The sequence below is a fragment of the Panulirus ornatus genome, chromosome 64, assembly GCF_036320965.1.
Source record: "Panulirus ornatus isolate Po-2019 chromosome 64, ASM3632096v1, whole genome shotgun sequence".
NCBI lineage: Eukaryota > Metazoa > Arthropoda > Malacostraca > Decapoda > Palinuridae > Panulirus > Panulirus ornatus.
In genome coordinates, this window is record NC_092287.1 from 24,381,814 (window position 1) to 24,396,337 (window position 14,524).

General features: G+C 42.5%; 1 protein-coding gene across 1 annotated transcript in view; it reads right to left on the reverse strand.

Moving 5' to 3' along the window:
* Window positions 1–292, reverse strand: part of nuf (rab11 family-interacting protein nuf) — a 555,321-nt gene extending 555,029 nt beyond the window's left edge. Inside the window, exon 1 of the mRNA XM_071657543.1 lies at window positions 222–292. Coding sequence (XP_071513644.1) covers window positions 222–277 — 56 coding nt within the window. The 5' untranslated portion in view covers window positions 278–292. The remainder of the gene's footprint in view (window positions 1–221) is intronic.
* Between the last annotated feature and the right edge of the window lie 14,232 nt (window positions 293–14,524).

Consider the following 14,524-nt stretch of genomic DNA (forward strand, 5'->3'; position numbering starts at 1 on the left):
TGAACAATCATGCATACGATAACAGTACGACCCTTGAGCGCGACAGTACGACCCTTAAGCGCGACGGTACGACTTCCGCCCATGATGGCCTGGCCTTAGACGTGACCCTTAAAGGTCACAGTGAAAAAAGACCAGGGTATCATACCCATATCACACCGACGTGGTCAAAGGTCGTAATAACATCGTATTCAAGAGTCGTAAAACAGTGAACTGGTGCTTACCTATGGCAATGTTGCAATTTGCCTCCGATCCATCCACTGTACTCGATCTTCCACATCAATTTGCACTATATATATACACTAAAATGCAATCTAGTCCTTCACAAACGCCTTATAAAGTATCATAAGAATCCTTGATCACTTACAAATGCACCAACCCAGTTGATGATAACCGTTGCAATCCAAGATTCAATCGTTTATCATTATAATTCAACACTAACGACATTTTCCAGAGTTGATCGAATGTACTTACGTTTGCCTTACGATAGACACAGCGTTGTCACACGCTCTTAACGTCGATACACTCACTGACGCACTTTATATAAGTAATCTTAAGACGGAGGTCTTGGAGCGTCCGCCAATGTATGTAACCGGACGACAATCCAGCACTTGGCGGGATATTCAAAAGGCAAGACATTTTTCTAATATAAATAAAACATGCGATATCATAACCCATAATTTCATTCAAACTGACATTCTATATAATAATGAAAAATATGTAAGAAGGGAATTATTGTCAAATAATCATGAATTAATACATACATCTTTTGAAACTTTTGAGTTGGATCTTCCCGCCCAGTGACGTGACGTCACGCGGAGCACGCCGACTACCCTGACGTCATGCATTTTTGGCGGGAATGTGGATTCGTGCGATGGTAAATAGCTAGATTAACTCGCAATGGGATTCTTTATGATATGCTTAATAGTCTTACTGGATAATAGAAGCACTGTGCGAATCTCTTCTATGACATGATTTGTTTATAGCAGATCATTTATACTTTATTCTGAACGCAAATAGTTTGTTTACCAGCTGCATAATTATCAATTACCGTTTTCTACCATTTGACTACGCTATGAGTCTGCGTTAATGACGTTTTCCCGGTTTTGCCATTACATTCAACAACATATAGAAATTAACAGTAAAAAATTAGGCATAGCTAAATATAGGTTTAATATGCAATGTCCTGCATCTATGTATAATTCGAGGACTTTATAGAATACGTTATGTTAACGTGAAATTGTTCTCATCTAATATATATATATATATATATATATATATATATATATATATATATATATATATATATTCACCGGCGCAACAAACTTCCGTGGTGTAGCGTTTACCGTTCCTGTCCGTGACGCATTCATCGGTCGCCCAGGGTCGAGCGCATAGGTTCGAATCCTAGTTACAGCGGTCGGTCCACAGTCAACCCAGCTGTTCATCCATCCCTAGAGGTTAGTGGATAAAATGGATACCTGGCTCACGATATATATATATATATATATATATATATATATATATATATATATATATATATATATATATATATATATATTATTTTTTATAAAATAATATATATATATATATATATATATATATATATATATATATATATATATATATATATATATATATATATATATATATATTAGTCCGTTTGATATATATTTCTTGGGTAAACTGCAGGTGTTATTTGCTTGGGTGACGCCTATAAATTTGGCAGTTGAAGCAGGCACTGCAAGACACAGGTCATCTATATTGCAAGCCTGCAAAACCCTAACGTATTACCAGCCAGGTCACTTCACTCCAAGTTCCAAAGTTTTTAAGTTTAAATTCTCTAAGTACAGAGCTAAAGCTTTTTTTTTTTAAGAGCTACAAGTTCCGAGACTAAATTAAGTTCTTCCAATACCATGAACGTTTTTTTTTTTATATTAAGTTCAGGATCTTATAAGTTCTAAAGTGTTTCAAGTTCAGACCCTTCGATGTAAGGGTCATCAAGTTCAGTTATTAAATTTGCAAAGTTCAGGTTCATAGACCTAAGATGTTTTAAACTCAAGTCCTAAAACCTTAAATTCTTTAAGTTCTAGTATCTGAGCTTTTTCAATTCCAAACCTTAAGTTCTAAAAATTCTTAAAGTTTAGGATCTAAAAATCTTAAGATTCTTCAAGTTCATGTTTGCTGTAGACAAGTTCAATCGCTGAAGGATAAATACTTTATCATACTATCTATATGTACTATCATGTATAGTTAAGTTATAAAGGTATATGATACAAAATTTATCATACCATCTATTTCTCTGTGTATCTGCTATACACCTTTCTAATCAACTATCCACTAACATCCACTTATCTATCAATCTATCTCGCTGATTATACATCTATTCATGCATCTATCTCGTTGACTATATAGCTATTTATCTATGTATCTTGACTATATTCTTATCTATATGAATCTATCCATCTATCCCCTTATGTCGTTTTGTATGTAGCCATTTCATTATCTCGATTGTTTATTTGTTTACATGCTAATTGTCTCCTTCCCTAGTGATGATGACATATTATTATAGGTATGTTTCTTCCTCTTTATATCAACAATTAGACTAATTCATCAGCTCACTTTGAGGCCAATTGACTTGAAATTTGGTAGGCATGATTTAATACTCTATTACCTTCTCATTTACTTTCCTATTTAGGTATCATACCTGACCTCACGGGGGAGTCAAGGGTTAAAAGAATTCTAAACCATATATTCTGGCCTGCTTGTTCCATACATCGTCACTGAAACGAATTCATCTACCTGCCTAACGTACACATCTACCAACCTACTCCTGTAGATGAATATAATTCTATTACTATCCATGTACCCACTCAGCCCCTTTCTACATCTCTGCCTCCCTATCTGCCTTTTAATCCACCTATCTAATCTGTCTATGCATCAGTCTGCCCACCAGTCTACTCACGAACCATCAGGCTATCGACATATATTCCTAAGCCAGTTATTCTGTGTATAAAGGTCACCAACTGACTCAACCTTAGGTTAAAACAGAAGCGGAGCCAAGCCCTCCCACTCCAACCTTCGGGACTCCACTGATTCACCAACAGGTGTTGACCCAATTAACCCTCTTATACCCCCAGGTCTCGTTAACTCACACATGCAGGTGACCCACCCTCACTCCTTACCCTGTGGTTAACAAGGGGGGGTGAGGAGGTGTGTTGGTGTGTGTGTGTGTGTGTGTGGTTAACAAGCGTGACTGGTCCCGGACGACACCAATGACAAATTGCTATTGCACTGGTGAATCAATACATTGCAACCGCTAATGTGGGAAGCTTCGAGTGCGTGTAATGTACTTCCCGTCCAACAAGAGAATTACATACCAAACGACCCTTTTTTTTTTTTCTCCTATCGTTGTTATTGAGTCAATATTGCCAATCTATATTCTACAGTTAGTGGGATTCTACACCTGAGAATTGGTAGTACTGTCAGGTTTAAATTGTCTAAGCCTTTGGATTCATTAACATGTTAATCAACGCAGTCAGGATTTATACATATAACACCCACTACTATCACCACTTCAGTATACCACTGTTATCAGCATTACACCACTGTCATCATCACTGCATCACTATCATCACCAAGTCATGCTCAAATCACCTTCACTACACCTATGGATGACAACGTCACCATTTCATCATCATCATCCTCACATGTACAGTGTTACATAACTGTAGACTGAATCATATTACTAAGTGGTATAGTTCGTGGGTCAAAGTGTGACCTTATGACATGCTCGGGTCGTCATGTTTGATGTGATCTCATCGCATAGTGACCCTTAATGGTCAGGTTAAAGGCCAGGGTATCATAACCTAGGGTCGTGCCGTCGTGCTCAAGGGTCGTACGTTTCATATATATATATATATATATATATATATATATATATATATATATATATATATATATATATATATATATATATATATATATATATCCTTCAGAAGCTTTAATTAAGACAGCTGTTAACTCACGGTCTTAAAACTCTCAATTCCCGGAACTGTACATTGTTCCTTTGAGCCTCTGGATGCAGGAGGTCCACAGAGATTCCTAACTCTCCCTAACTTACTAAAGACAGCCACAGGATATAATACCTCCAGCACCATCACCACATCCAGAGCCTAATGGTATCAAAGAGACTCTATACCACTTTTCCAGGTAAACCACACGATCTTAAAATCACGTAAGCAAACGACAAACTACCAAAGGATGGCACATTCCAGGAGGTTCCAGGATCCTAAGAAAGTGAGGTGGCCGCTTCTGTGTGTCATGCTACATAAGTTATACTGTGGCTTAATGAGTGAGGTCTGGAACGGGTCCTGAGCTGGAATAAGCCGTGGTTGCGTGCGAGAGGGCCGGTCATCTCGGTAATGAGGTGGTCTGGAATGGTTATGGAAACTGGACGCTCGGTCCCCTAGCGACCTCGGTACCACTAAGTGATCAATGAAGCTGGAAGACTGGGACTTCCAGGCCAAGAAATTCCTTTCCAGAAGGCTGAATCATTCATCTTGAGTGAGGAACTTTGATCTCATTCACACAGCATGGAAAGTGACTTAGAAGACAAGAGAAAAAATCTAGGAGGAAGCCTCAACCTCATGGTTCTAGAGTAGGCAAGGAGGCCAATGGAAGCTGGAACTGGACCTAAGACAGAGGAAATTCGCGAGAGAGGCCGACCAATCCTAGGCTCTGGAAAGCAATATTCTTGGACTTCTAATAACTTAAGATCCGGCATGTGATCACAGGGCGAAATATTACTCAACTTTATTCTGCTGCTCTTGTTCCTCTCATCCCTTTGACCTCTCTTAATGAACCACCAGATACAACCTCCCCCGAGGATGTATCTATATCTTTGCTATATCAAGGGTCATCACAGTGCATAAATGAAGCCAGAAGTGTTTTCTTCTGTCAAGGATGGATGCGTCTTAGACAAAGCTATATATATATATATATATATATATATATATATATATATATATATATATATATATATATATATATATATATATATATATATATATATATATATATATATATATATATACGTAATGAAGTAAATACTCGGTTGGGAGAGGCAGTAGTGCCGAGCCATTAGCGTTGCAGAGAGCCAGGTGGCCGGGCTTGAGCTGTCGTTAATCACCTCGTTACGTCAGTAGTTAAGCCAACATGATACTCTACTGGTAATAATGAGACTGCTGACTTCCGTTATCTATGCCAGACACACAGATTACAGAACTTCTCGAAGACGATTATGGCAGACGGTGTAATACCGCGGCGAGGATGGTCTGTTAAGGGGGTCTGCTGTTACGAGGGGGGCGAGGGGCGGAGGTCCTTTATTTGAGGCGGTTTAGGTTGGTCTACAACAACGTCATAGGTTTGGTCACGGTTAAACATGGGTAGTTAGGAGGAAGTACGTAAAACTACGAGGCTTTCTTTGGTTTAGAACGTTTTATCATTGATCACATTCGGCAGTTAGAAGTATGTAAAACTTCAAGGCTTTCTTCCGCCATAGAGTTTGTTGTATAGTAGTTTGGTCGACGTTTGTGGTGGAATATCTGAATACTTTCCAGTCTTGCTTCTGGTTTTTACTCTTATAAGCAATGAAGGGATCATCCGTCGAGTACTTAAACCATACTCACGTCGACACTTACAAAGGGCAAGAAGACACAAGTGTCGACACTTTCAGAGGTCCAGAAAACACAAGTGTCGACACTTCCAGAGGACCAGAAGACACCACTGTCAACAGTCCCAGGGTTCCAGGGGGTCTCCTCTGCAAGGTCTTCTATATATATAATACTTCCAGATATATCAGACGTTCTATCTTGAAGCCGTAAGAGGTCGCGGGAAAAACAAGAGAATTCTGCCCATGATTGTCACTTTCCGAAATCAACAGGGAAGAAAAATAATCTCATTTTGCTGCCATCACTGGAAAGTTGAGCTGGGGGGATCCGTTCATATCTGTGACACCATTAATTTCTATCAGGGGGAAGATCAGTCCTCCGATATTACCGACTTTTGTTTCCTCTGCTCTTGGAAGGGCGTCGCGTTCCCGTCCTTCAGGAGAGGTCTTCATAACAAATGGTGATCCGGGAGCCTCTGCTGGAAAGAGGGAGTCAAATCTCCTCATCTCCAAGCGGTCAGAAGGGTCTGGAATGATGAACCTCGTCTTCCAGCCGGTCCTTCCAGTCCGTTGTTCTGATAATTACCGCAATTTTCACCCCTCCCCCACCCCCACCACTCGGACCCTGGAATGGGCAAGGAAGGAATTGAGAGAGAGAGAGAGAGAGAGAGAGAGAGAGAGAGAGAGAGAGAGAGAGAGAGAGAGAGAGAGAGAGAGAGAGCAAGGGAGGGGGAGGAAAGAGAGGGGAGAAGGGAACCACTGGCTGGAATGGCCGTATGTTCCAGCACCTCAAGAGCCATTGTGTTCCGGTCAGTTCCAGACAGACGAGACTCCTGGAACTACGGCATAGGTCGTCGTCCATGATCTCATTTCTTCGTTCATTCCACTTTTCCTCTTTATCAGTCATCCTCTTATCTCCTCCTTATTTCCATCTTTCTTTCCACTTGTCGCTCTCTCCTCCCCCGTTATCTTCTATCAGCCTCTTTCCCCTTTTCTTCCAGTCTCCTCTCTTTTCCAGGCGCCGTCGCTCGCGTCGCTGGAGAAGGACACAGTCCTGGAAATTAAGAGTTCCAGAGATGAAATAATCTTCATAACCCAAGCCAATAACCTGGTGAGGGGACGCGGAGGAGAGAGAGAGAGAGAGAGAGAGAGAGAGAGAGAGAGAGAGAGAGAGAGAGAGAGAGAGAGAGAGAGAGAGAGAGAGAGAGAGGAAGATCGGATATTTGGATATTGGGAGAAGGTAATATGACGCTAGTTAATAATATCTTACCATCAAATGAAATATAATCATCAGAAATTATGTTACAAAATGATCACTCATGTGTTTAAGTAATCTGGCATTAAACATGAGGTGATAATCATTTGGTAAATATCTTCAGGAATGAGCCTTGAGCCATAGAATTCGCAGGGGAATATTCTGTGCACATATATTCTGAAGTATATACCCTGAAGTATATATTTTGAGGTACTTTTTTTCTTGGAGCAATTAGAGGTATATATAAAGTATATAAGACAATAAGCATATTCTGTATCTTTTTTTTTATATATATTTCAGAAAAGTAAGTTCAGATGAACACATTTTCGCGTGTATTCTGTTCTACATAGTGTGTTTCATTCTCTAAGGTGTTTTGTTGTCCTACACAGTGTTCTCTTCTATATGTGTTCTGTTTCCCTGTTCCCCTTGTGTTCTCTGTTCTCCAGACTGTGTTTTCCAACACAGTGCTGCATAGGGTGTTCTGTTCTACAGTCTGCTTTGTTCATCTGCTCATCTTCTCCAACACAGTCCTACACAGTATGTTCATCTGTTCTCATAGTTTCATTGTTCTACAACGTGTTCTCCTATTCACAGAGTTCTTTTTTAAATATTTTCTCTTGTTCATATACAGTGTTCTCTTGTTCATATACAGTGTTCTCTTGTTCATATACAGTATTCTCTTGTTCATATAGTGTTCTAATATCCACATAGTGTTCTCTTGTTCATATAGTGTTTTCTTCTGCAAAGTCTGTTCTTCTGCTTCCCTAGGGTTTTCTACCTGTTCTGCTAAACAGTATGTCCCCCTGTTCTACACAGGGAGAACAACGGGGCTCCGTTCTCCCTTCCTCCAGCCATCGCCATAAGTCTGCTAGCCTCCCTAACAGTTCCCCCCCCTCACACACACACACGTTCCCTCGCCCTGTGACGTCACAGTCTTTATCTTATTTCCAGTCAGTTTGTTTCTCGCACCGCCCCCTGCCCCCCTACCCCCCCTCCTCCTCGCTAATGAACACCACTGGCTGACAGGATTCATGAGGGACCCCCGAGACTTCTCACAGTTCCTCATATTTTTCCCCTCGTCCTCTTCCTCCTCACCAGGACTGACCAAAATTCATGAGGGGTTCCCAAAACACCTTCATATAATTCCCTCTTCACCATAACTGATCAGGATAATGAGTGACTCCCCTCCCTCGCCATCCTCATTGTTCCTCATGACCTCTCCTCATCACAGATGACTAGATCGAAGAGGGGCATCCCACGTAATATCCTCATAATCCCTCAACCATCCTCATAATCTCTCAACCATCCTCATAATCCCTCAACCATCCTCATAATCCCTCAACCATCCTCATAATCCCTCAACCATCCTCATAATCCCTCAACCTCCCTCATAATCCCTCAACCATCCTCATAATCCCTCAACCATCCTCATAATCCCTCAACCATCCTCATAATCTCTCAACCATCCTCATAATCCCTCAACCATCCTCATAATCCCTCAACCATCCTCATAATCCCTCAACCATCCTCATAATCCCTCAACCATCCTCATAATCCCTCAACCATCCTCATAATCCCTCAACCATCCTCATAATCCCTCAACCATCCTCATAATCCCTCAACCATCCTCATAATCCCTCATCACGGCTGACCCAATCTATGAGGGACTCCCTCCCTCATACCCTCACCACCTCCTCCGACGCCCTGAATCCCACACATTTATCTCTCATATTTCCTCATCACTTTACCTCCCTCCCCCCCCACGATAATATGACCTCTGACCTTGAGAGCGACCTCTTTTGGCTCTGGCCCTAGTGACCAACCCCTCCAACAACCCCCCCTAACCCCCCTGCCCTAACCAAACGAGCTAGTTCAGGAACCACCTAACCTAATCACCACCATCATAACTACGAATGTAATACCTCACGTCAAGGTAATCCGAGAACCTTCTTTTGAACTGAAGGTAATCAGCGAATTATACCTGTGCGTTCGGGTTATTTTGGTAGAGAACATTCTCTTCTGAACCAAAATGTAATTAAGTAATCATCATCATGAGTCCGGATCTTTTGAGACACTGATAATTACGTTATATGAATTACGTTACATCTATTACGTACTAGGTAAACAATGCCGTGAAGACACGATCCACGGGAGGGGGAAAACAAGAAGGTAAACAAAAGACATTTGAAGCAAACAAGGCAGGACGTAGGTATGAACGAAGTAAACAAAAAGAAACGGGTGTTTGAACAAATAAGACAAGAATATACAGGAAAATACAGAATATAACGAAAAACAAATAAACAAACAGTAAATAAACGGAAGCTTGTACTTACATAAACAGTAACAGAAGCAATGCTAAAATAATTAAAAAGTAAATAAATGAAAATAGTTGAAAGAGAGAAGAGAAGAAGACGAATAACCAAAAGTGTTCAACTGAACACGAGAGAGAGAGAGAGAGAGAGAGAGAGAGAGAGAGAGAGAGAGAGAGAGAGAGAGAGAGAGAGAGAGAGAGAGAGAGAATCAGAAAACAATTGGATGAACGATGAACACAACGAAAATCAGAAATGAACAGAACACTGACGGACTATGAGGCACAGGGTTCGAGACCCTGAAGCCTAGAAATCATCGATTTGGTGTTGTTTGCTGCTGTGGTAACCCCGAGCGGCGGGGGAGAGAGGCAAACAAAATTCGAAGAGCAAACAAACCCTCACGGCAGAATAACAGAAGACAAACCAGGACTAACAATACGAGGCCAGGGTGAACATGAGGGACGAGAACAAGAACAAAACCCGGCCAGGGTGTTGAACATGAGGGACGAGAACAAGAACAAAACCCGGCCAGGGTGAACATAAGGGACGAGAACAAGAACAAAACCCAAACTTTAAAATACACAGATATTATCACCAGTCATTAACTCACACGACACTAACACCCACCCTACTCTACCCCAAGCATTACCGCCCTTATCACCCAGGGCCAAAGGGGTGATCAACAGGAGCACCAAGAGCCGGGAGGGGTACGTCCTTTTTAGCTTGGCTGGGGGAGATAGGGAATGGGAGGGGGTGGGTGTAGGGGGAAAAGGGTGGGGGGGTTGTGGACTGTTGAGGACAAGATGGAATATGATTCTTCAGGATGTATGAACACACACACACACACACACACACACACACACAGACACACACACACACACACACAGATCCCCCCTGATTAACCGGGGAGCATGGGGGAGGGGGAACCGGGGGGGGGGAGGGGGTGATCTGGGAAGGGCGTAAGAGGCTGGGGGAAACACAGAGGGGGGGGGGTGAGTGGGAGAGACGAGAGTAAGATGGCTGAAGGATAGAGAGAGAGAGAGAGAGAGAGAGAGAGAGAGAGAGAGAGAGAGAGAGAGAGAGAGAGAGATAACTGAAGGCCTGATGATCTATGACGTGGTTATCTGCCGCTTTATTATGATCTACCGTTAATTAGATATCTAATCTAGATTGTTCAGGATATCACAGAAACAGCTCTTCCCCCCCCCCCCCTCTCTCTCTCTCTCTCTCTCTCTCTCTCTCTCTCTCTCTACCCCCGTCTCTCAACTCCCTCAGGCCACGAGAGCAACCAACAGGAAATAGCAGTGTTAAGAAGAGGAACTGTTATCTGATGAGTGAAGGAAGCAGCGAACCAAACAGGAAAGAAATAAAAAAAAAAATGGAATATGTTATTAACTAGCCTCCTTCTTATATATCAGTCCACTACACTGCATCTGGCGACGATTTCACTGGAGACACAACACCTCTCCAGGCTGGGAGGAAAGGATATGTATGAGCATTACGTCGCGTAAGCACGGGTTCGAGTCCTGGTAACGGTAGCCACTCGGCAGTCAACCCAGCTGTTCATCCTTCCATGGATATTGGTCTGTAATTTAGGTAGCGGGTTTAGGGCAGGGTAAACCATGGAAAGGTGTGTGTGGGACCTGGATGTGGAAATGGAGCTGTGGTTTCGGTGCATTATACAGGACAGCTAGAAACTGAGTGTGAACGAATGTGGCCTTTGTTGTCTTTTCCTAGCGCTACCTCGCGGGGGTGGGTGGGGGATGCTATTTCATGTGTGGAGGGGTGGCGACGAGAATGGATGAAGACAGCAAGTATGAATATGTACATGTATATATATATATGTACGTCTGTATGTATATGTATGTATACGTTGAAATGTATAGGTATGCATATGTACGCGTGTGGGCGTTTATGTATATACATGCGTATGTGGGTGGGTTGGGGCATTATCTCGTCTGTTTTCTTGCGCTACTTCGCTAACGCGGGAGACGGAGATTGAGAATAATGAATAAAATAAATGAATAAATACACACACACACACACACACACACACACACACATATATATATATATATATATATATATATATATATATATATATATATATATATATATATATATATATATATATATACTGGCATATCTTTGTTTTCAGTAAAACATGGAAATAGCTCTGATGGGGTTGCCAATTTGTTCAAATGGAGACGTTGGAACCCATTAAGTAGTTTAGACGTGTAGCAAATAAATCATGTAAGCGTTGGGGTTATTTTCACGGTGACTGCAGACCTTAACTGGCGTGTAGTGAAGACGGCCAATTTGGTAGTTACGACTTTACTGCCGAGTGTTGGAGGGGGGGGGGGGGGATATACGAGTGGTCACAACCTCATGCAGTGAGGTAACCTCACAACCCCACCTGCTGGGGGAGGAGGGAGGCACGACCGTAGGTACGAGAAAGCCAGTCTTGCCGTACTGGGGTTGACCTTAATCACCAAGCCACCACGTGGTCGGGCGTGACCCGTCCGCCATCTTGAATGGCAAACATCGCCTGGTGACGTAAGACACCACGTGGCCGGAAGTGACCCAGCAGCCATCTTGAACGACAGTCTCCTCCGGTGACGTCATAACACCAAGACCGACCACCAGTCACGTGAGTGTGGTCGTTAGCGGGCGCTTGCGACGTTCAGGTGTTTACGAGTTATTGGTCAGCAGATAACCGCGGAGTTGTTAGAGTCGTTAATGACCAGTAAAAGAAAAGGTGATCAAACAAGACCGATGATCGACGGGGTTGTTTGTGTCCGTCAATTGCTGGTCAGTCCGGTGGCTAGGTAGTTAAGAAACCAACAGCCACAGAAGGGTTGAACTACTTGGATAGGATGGAGTGATTAAGAAGCCAAAATGAGCTTCAATCACATATACGTTATATCTTAGATTGTATCGACTTCAAATTACAAATATCATAATGAGATAACTATTGTTAATAATATAGTTTACACGCGTGCAAAAAATGTTAAAGATACTATAATTAGATAATCTGAGTTGAAATCCTAGATGATACATGTGCAGTGAGAATTTATATAGTGATATACATTACAGCTCAGAGACAAATATCTTATAAATCACGTAATTTTGAGATGTATATATGTAGAAAATACATTAGGGAAGGTATATTATACAATCATGAGACGAATTGTATAAACATAAGAAGAAAAAGTGACATTTCATTTTCCGAACAGATCGAAAACATGTGAAAATTTCGATATATATATATATATATATATATATATATATATTGCAACGATTTGAAAATCATTCACGTACCTGAGTTTTTGAATCTTCTGAGCACAGCGGTACGACCCTTGAACACGTCGTGCTCAAGGGTCGTACCATCTCTGCCTGTGTGTCTGTCTATCCAAATGTTTGACAGTATCCCGTGTCTATGTGTATCTGTTATTCTCTTCCTCTCCCCACACACCATATCTCCTCCCCATACACTATCTCTCCTCCCCACAAACACCATATCTCCTCCTCCCCACACACACTAACTCTCGTCTTTATTAGTCCTTTAATCTCGTAACCTCTTCTCATCTCTCCATCCTCCTATCTCTCTATTTCCCCTTCCCTGCCTTCCTTCACTCCTCTCCCCTTGCTCCCTCTTCCCTCGCCTCCTCCAGAACACCCAGGCTCCTGCAAGTTTGCCCCCCAGGGGGAGGGAGGGAGGGAGGGAGCGCCCTCCCCCCCCACCTTCCCTGTACCGCCGGTCTTATTAAACTTGTTCACAGGACGAGATGAATAGAGAGAGAGAGAGAGAGAGAGAGAGAGAGAGAGAGAGAGAGAGAGAGAGAGAGAGAGAGAGAGAGAGAGAGAGAGAGAACGGGGGGTCTGGTTGGGCATGAGTCCCTCGAGGAATGAAATATTTGCGACTTCGTCTACATGAATGGAAGTCTTTGTCCACCTCCAGGTTATTTTTCCTCATTCAAGAAGGAGCCGCCCGGCCACCAGGACCCGTTGAAAGGCTCGCCCGCCTCCGCCCACAGCCTCCAGGCATTGAGGTTTTAAAGCAATTTACGTTTGGTCGCAAAGCAACGAGGGGGCCGCGCCCCCTCCAGCTGCTGGTCTTGTGTGTTGACGAGGCGTGTGTGTGTGTGTGTGTGTGTGTGTGTGTGTGTGTGTGAAGGAGCCTTCAGAGTTGATATTATACCTAACACGTCTCCAGATTCTTACACTAAGAGATTAGCAGAGGAGGCAAAGTGTCAGCTGGTATGGATGTGCATGGAGAAAAAAATATTCTTAAAGAAAATGTTCACATCCAGTGTGCTCACCGTACTTCAAGAAGCACAAATAACACATAGACAAGGTCCAGAGAACAGCAACAAAGATGATACGAAATTAAGAAGAGCAGAGTTTACAGTCAGTGGCTTGAGAGCATAAACAACCTTACCATGAAGACAGAAGAGTAAGGCGAGACCTGATCCCAGTCTTTAAGACAGAGCAACACAGAAGCCACAACATGAAACTGAGCAAGGAACTTGTCAGAAAAGATCAAGAGAAATAATGAAAGTAGATAAAGGTCAAGATACGTAGAACACATGTAGTACTTCCTCCTTCCCTCCCTCCACGTACAGTACAAGCAGGTAAGTACACAAACGCATGCACTCATATACACACATGTGTATATATATATATATATATATATATATATATATATATATATATATATATATATATATATATATATATATATATATATATATTATACGTATATACATATAAGTATATAATACACAAGTAGATAGATGAATATACAACAAAACACAGGTCACCAGGAAAGGAGGTTTAACACGACGACAGCACAGGTCACCAGGTCAGCCATGTTTAACCCCCCCCAGGTAAAACCCAGGTCACCCAGCAGCACCCCCCCCCCCCCCCCCCGCCTCCCGTACACCAAGACAAACCCCCCTCCCCCCACTTACTCCCCCTCCACCTCAAAGACTACCCCCTCCCTCCCCCCCTCCTCTCGTCACCCTAAGCAAGTCAAGTCCGACTTGGTGACCCTTTGCTGCTTCCGGCAGCCCGGGCTGCCTCCATCAATTTACAGGCCCGCGTAAATCTCTGTAAATCTCACACATTAGGAAAAATAAAAGGTCACGGCTGGAGTGTACAATTGGCGCCTGGAACCGGAAGCGTTCGTGTATGGTGAGAGAGAGAGAGAGAGAGAGAGAGAGAGAGAGAGAGAGAGAGAGAGAGAGAGAGAGACATCTACGAGACTCATTACCTCTGGAAGGTTGGAGTGAG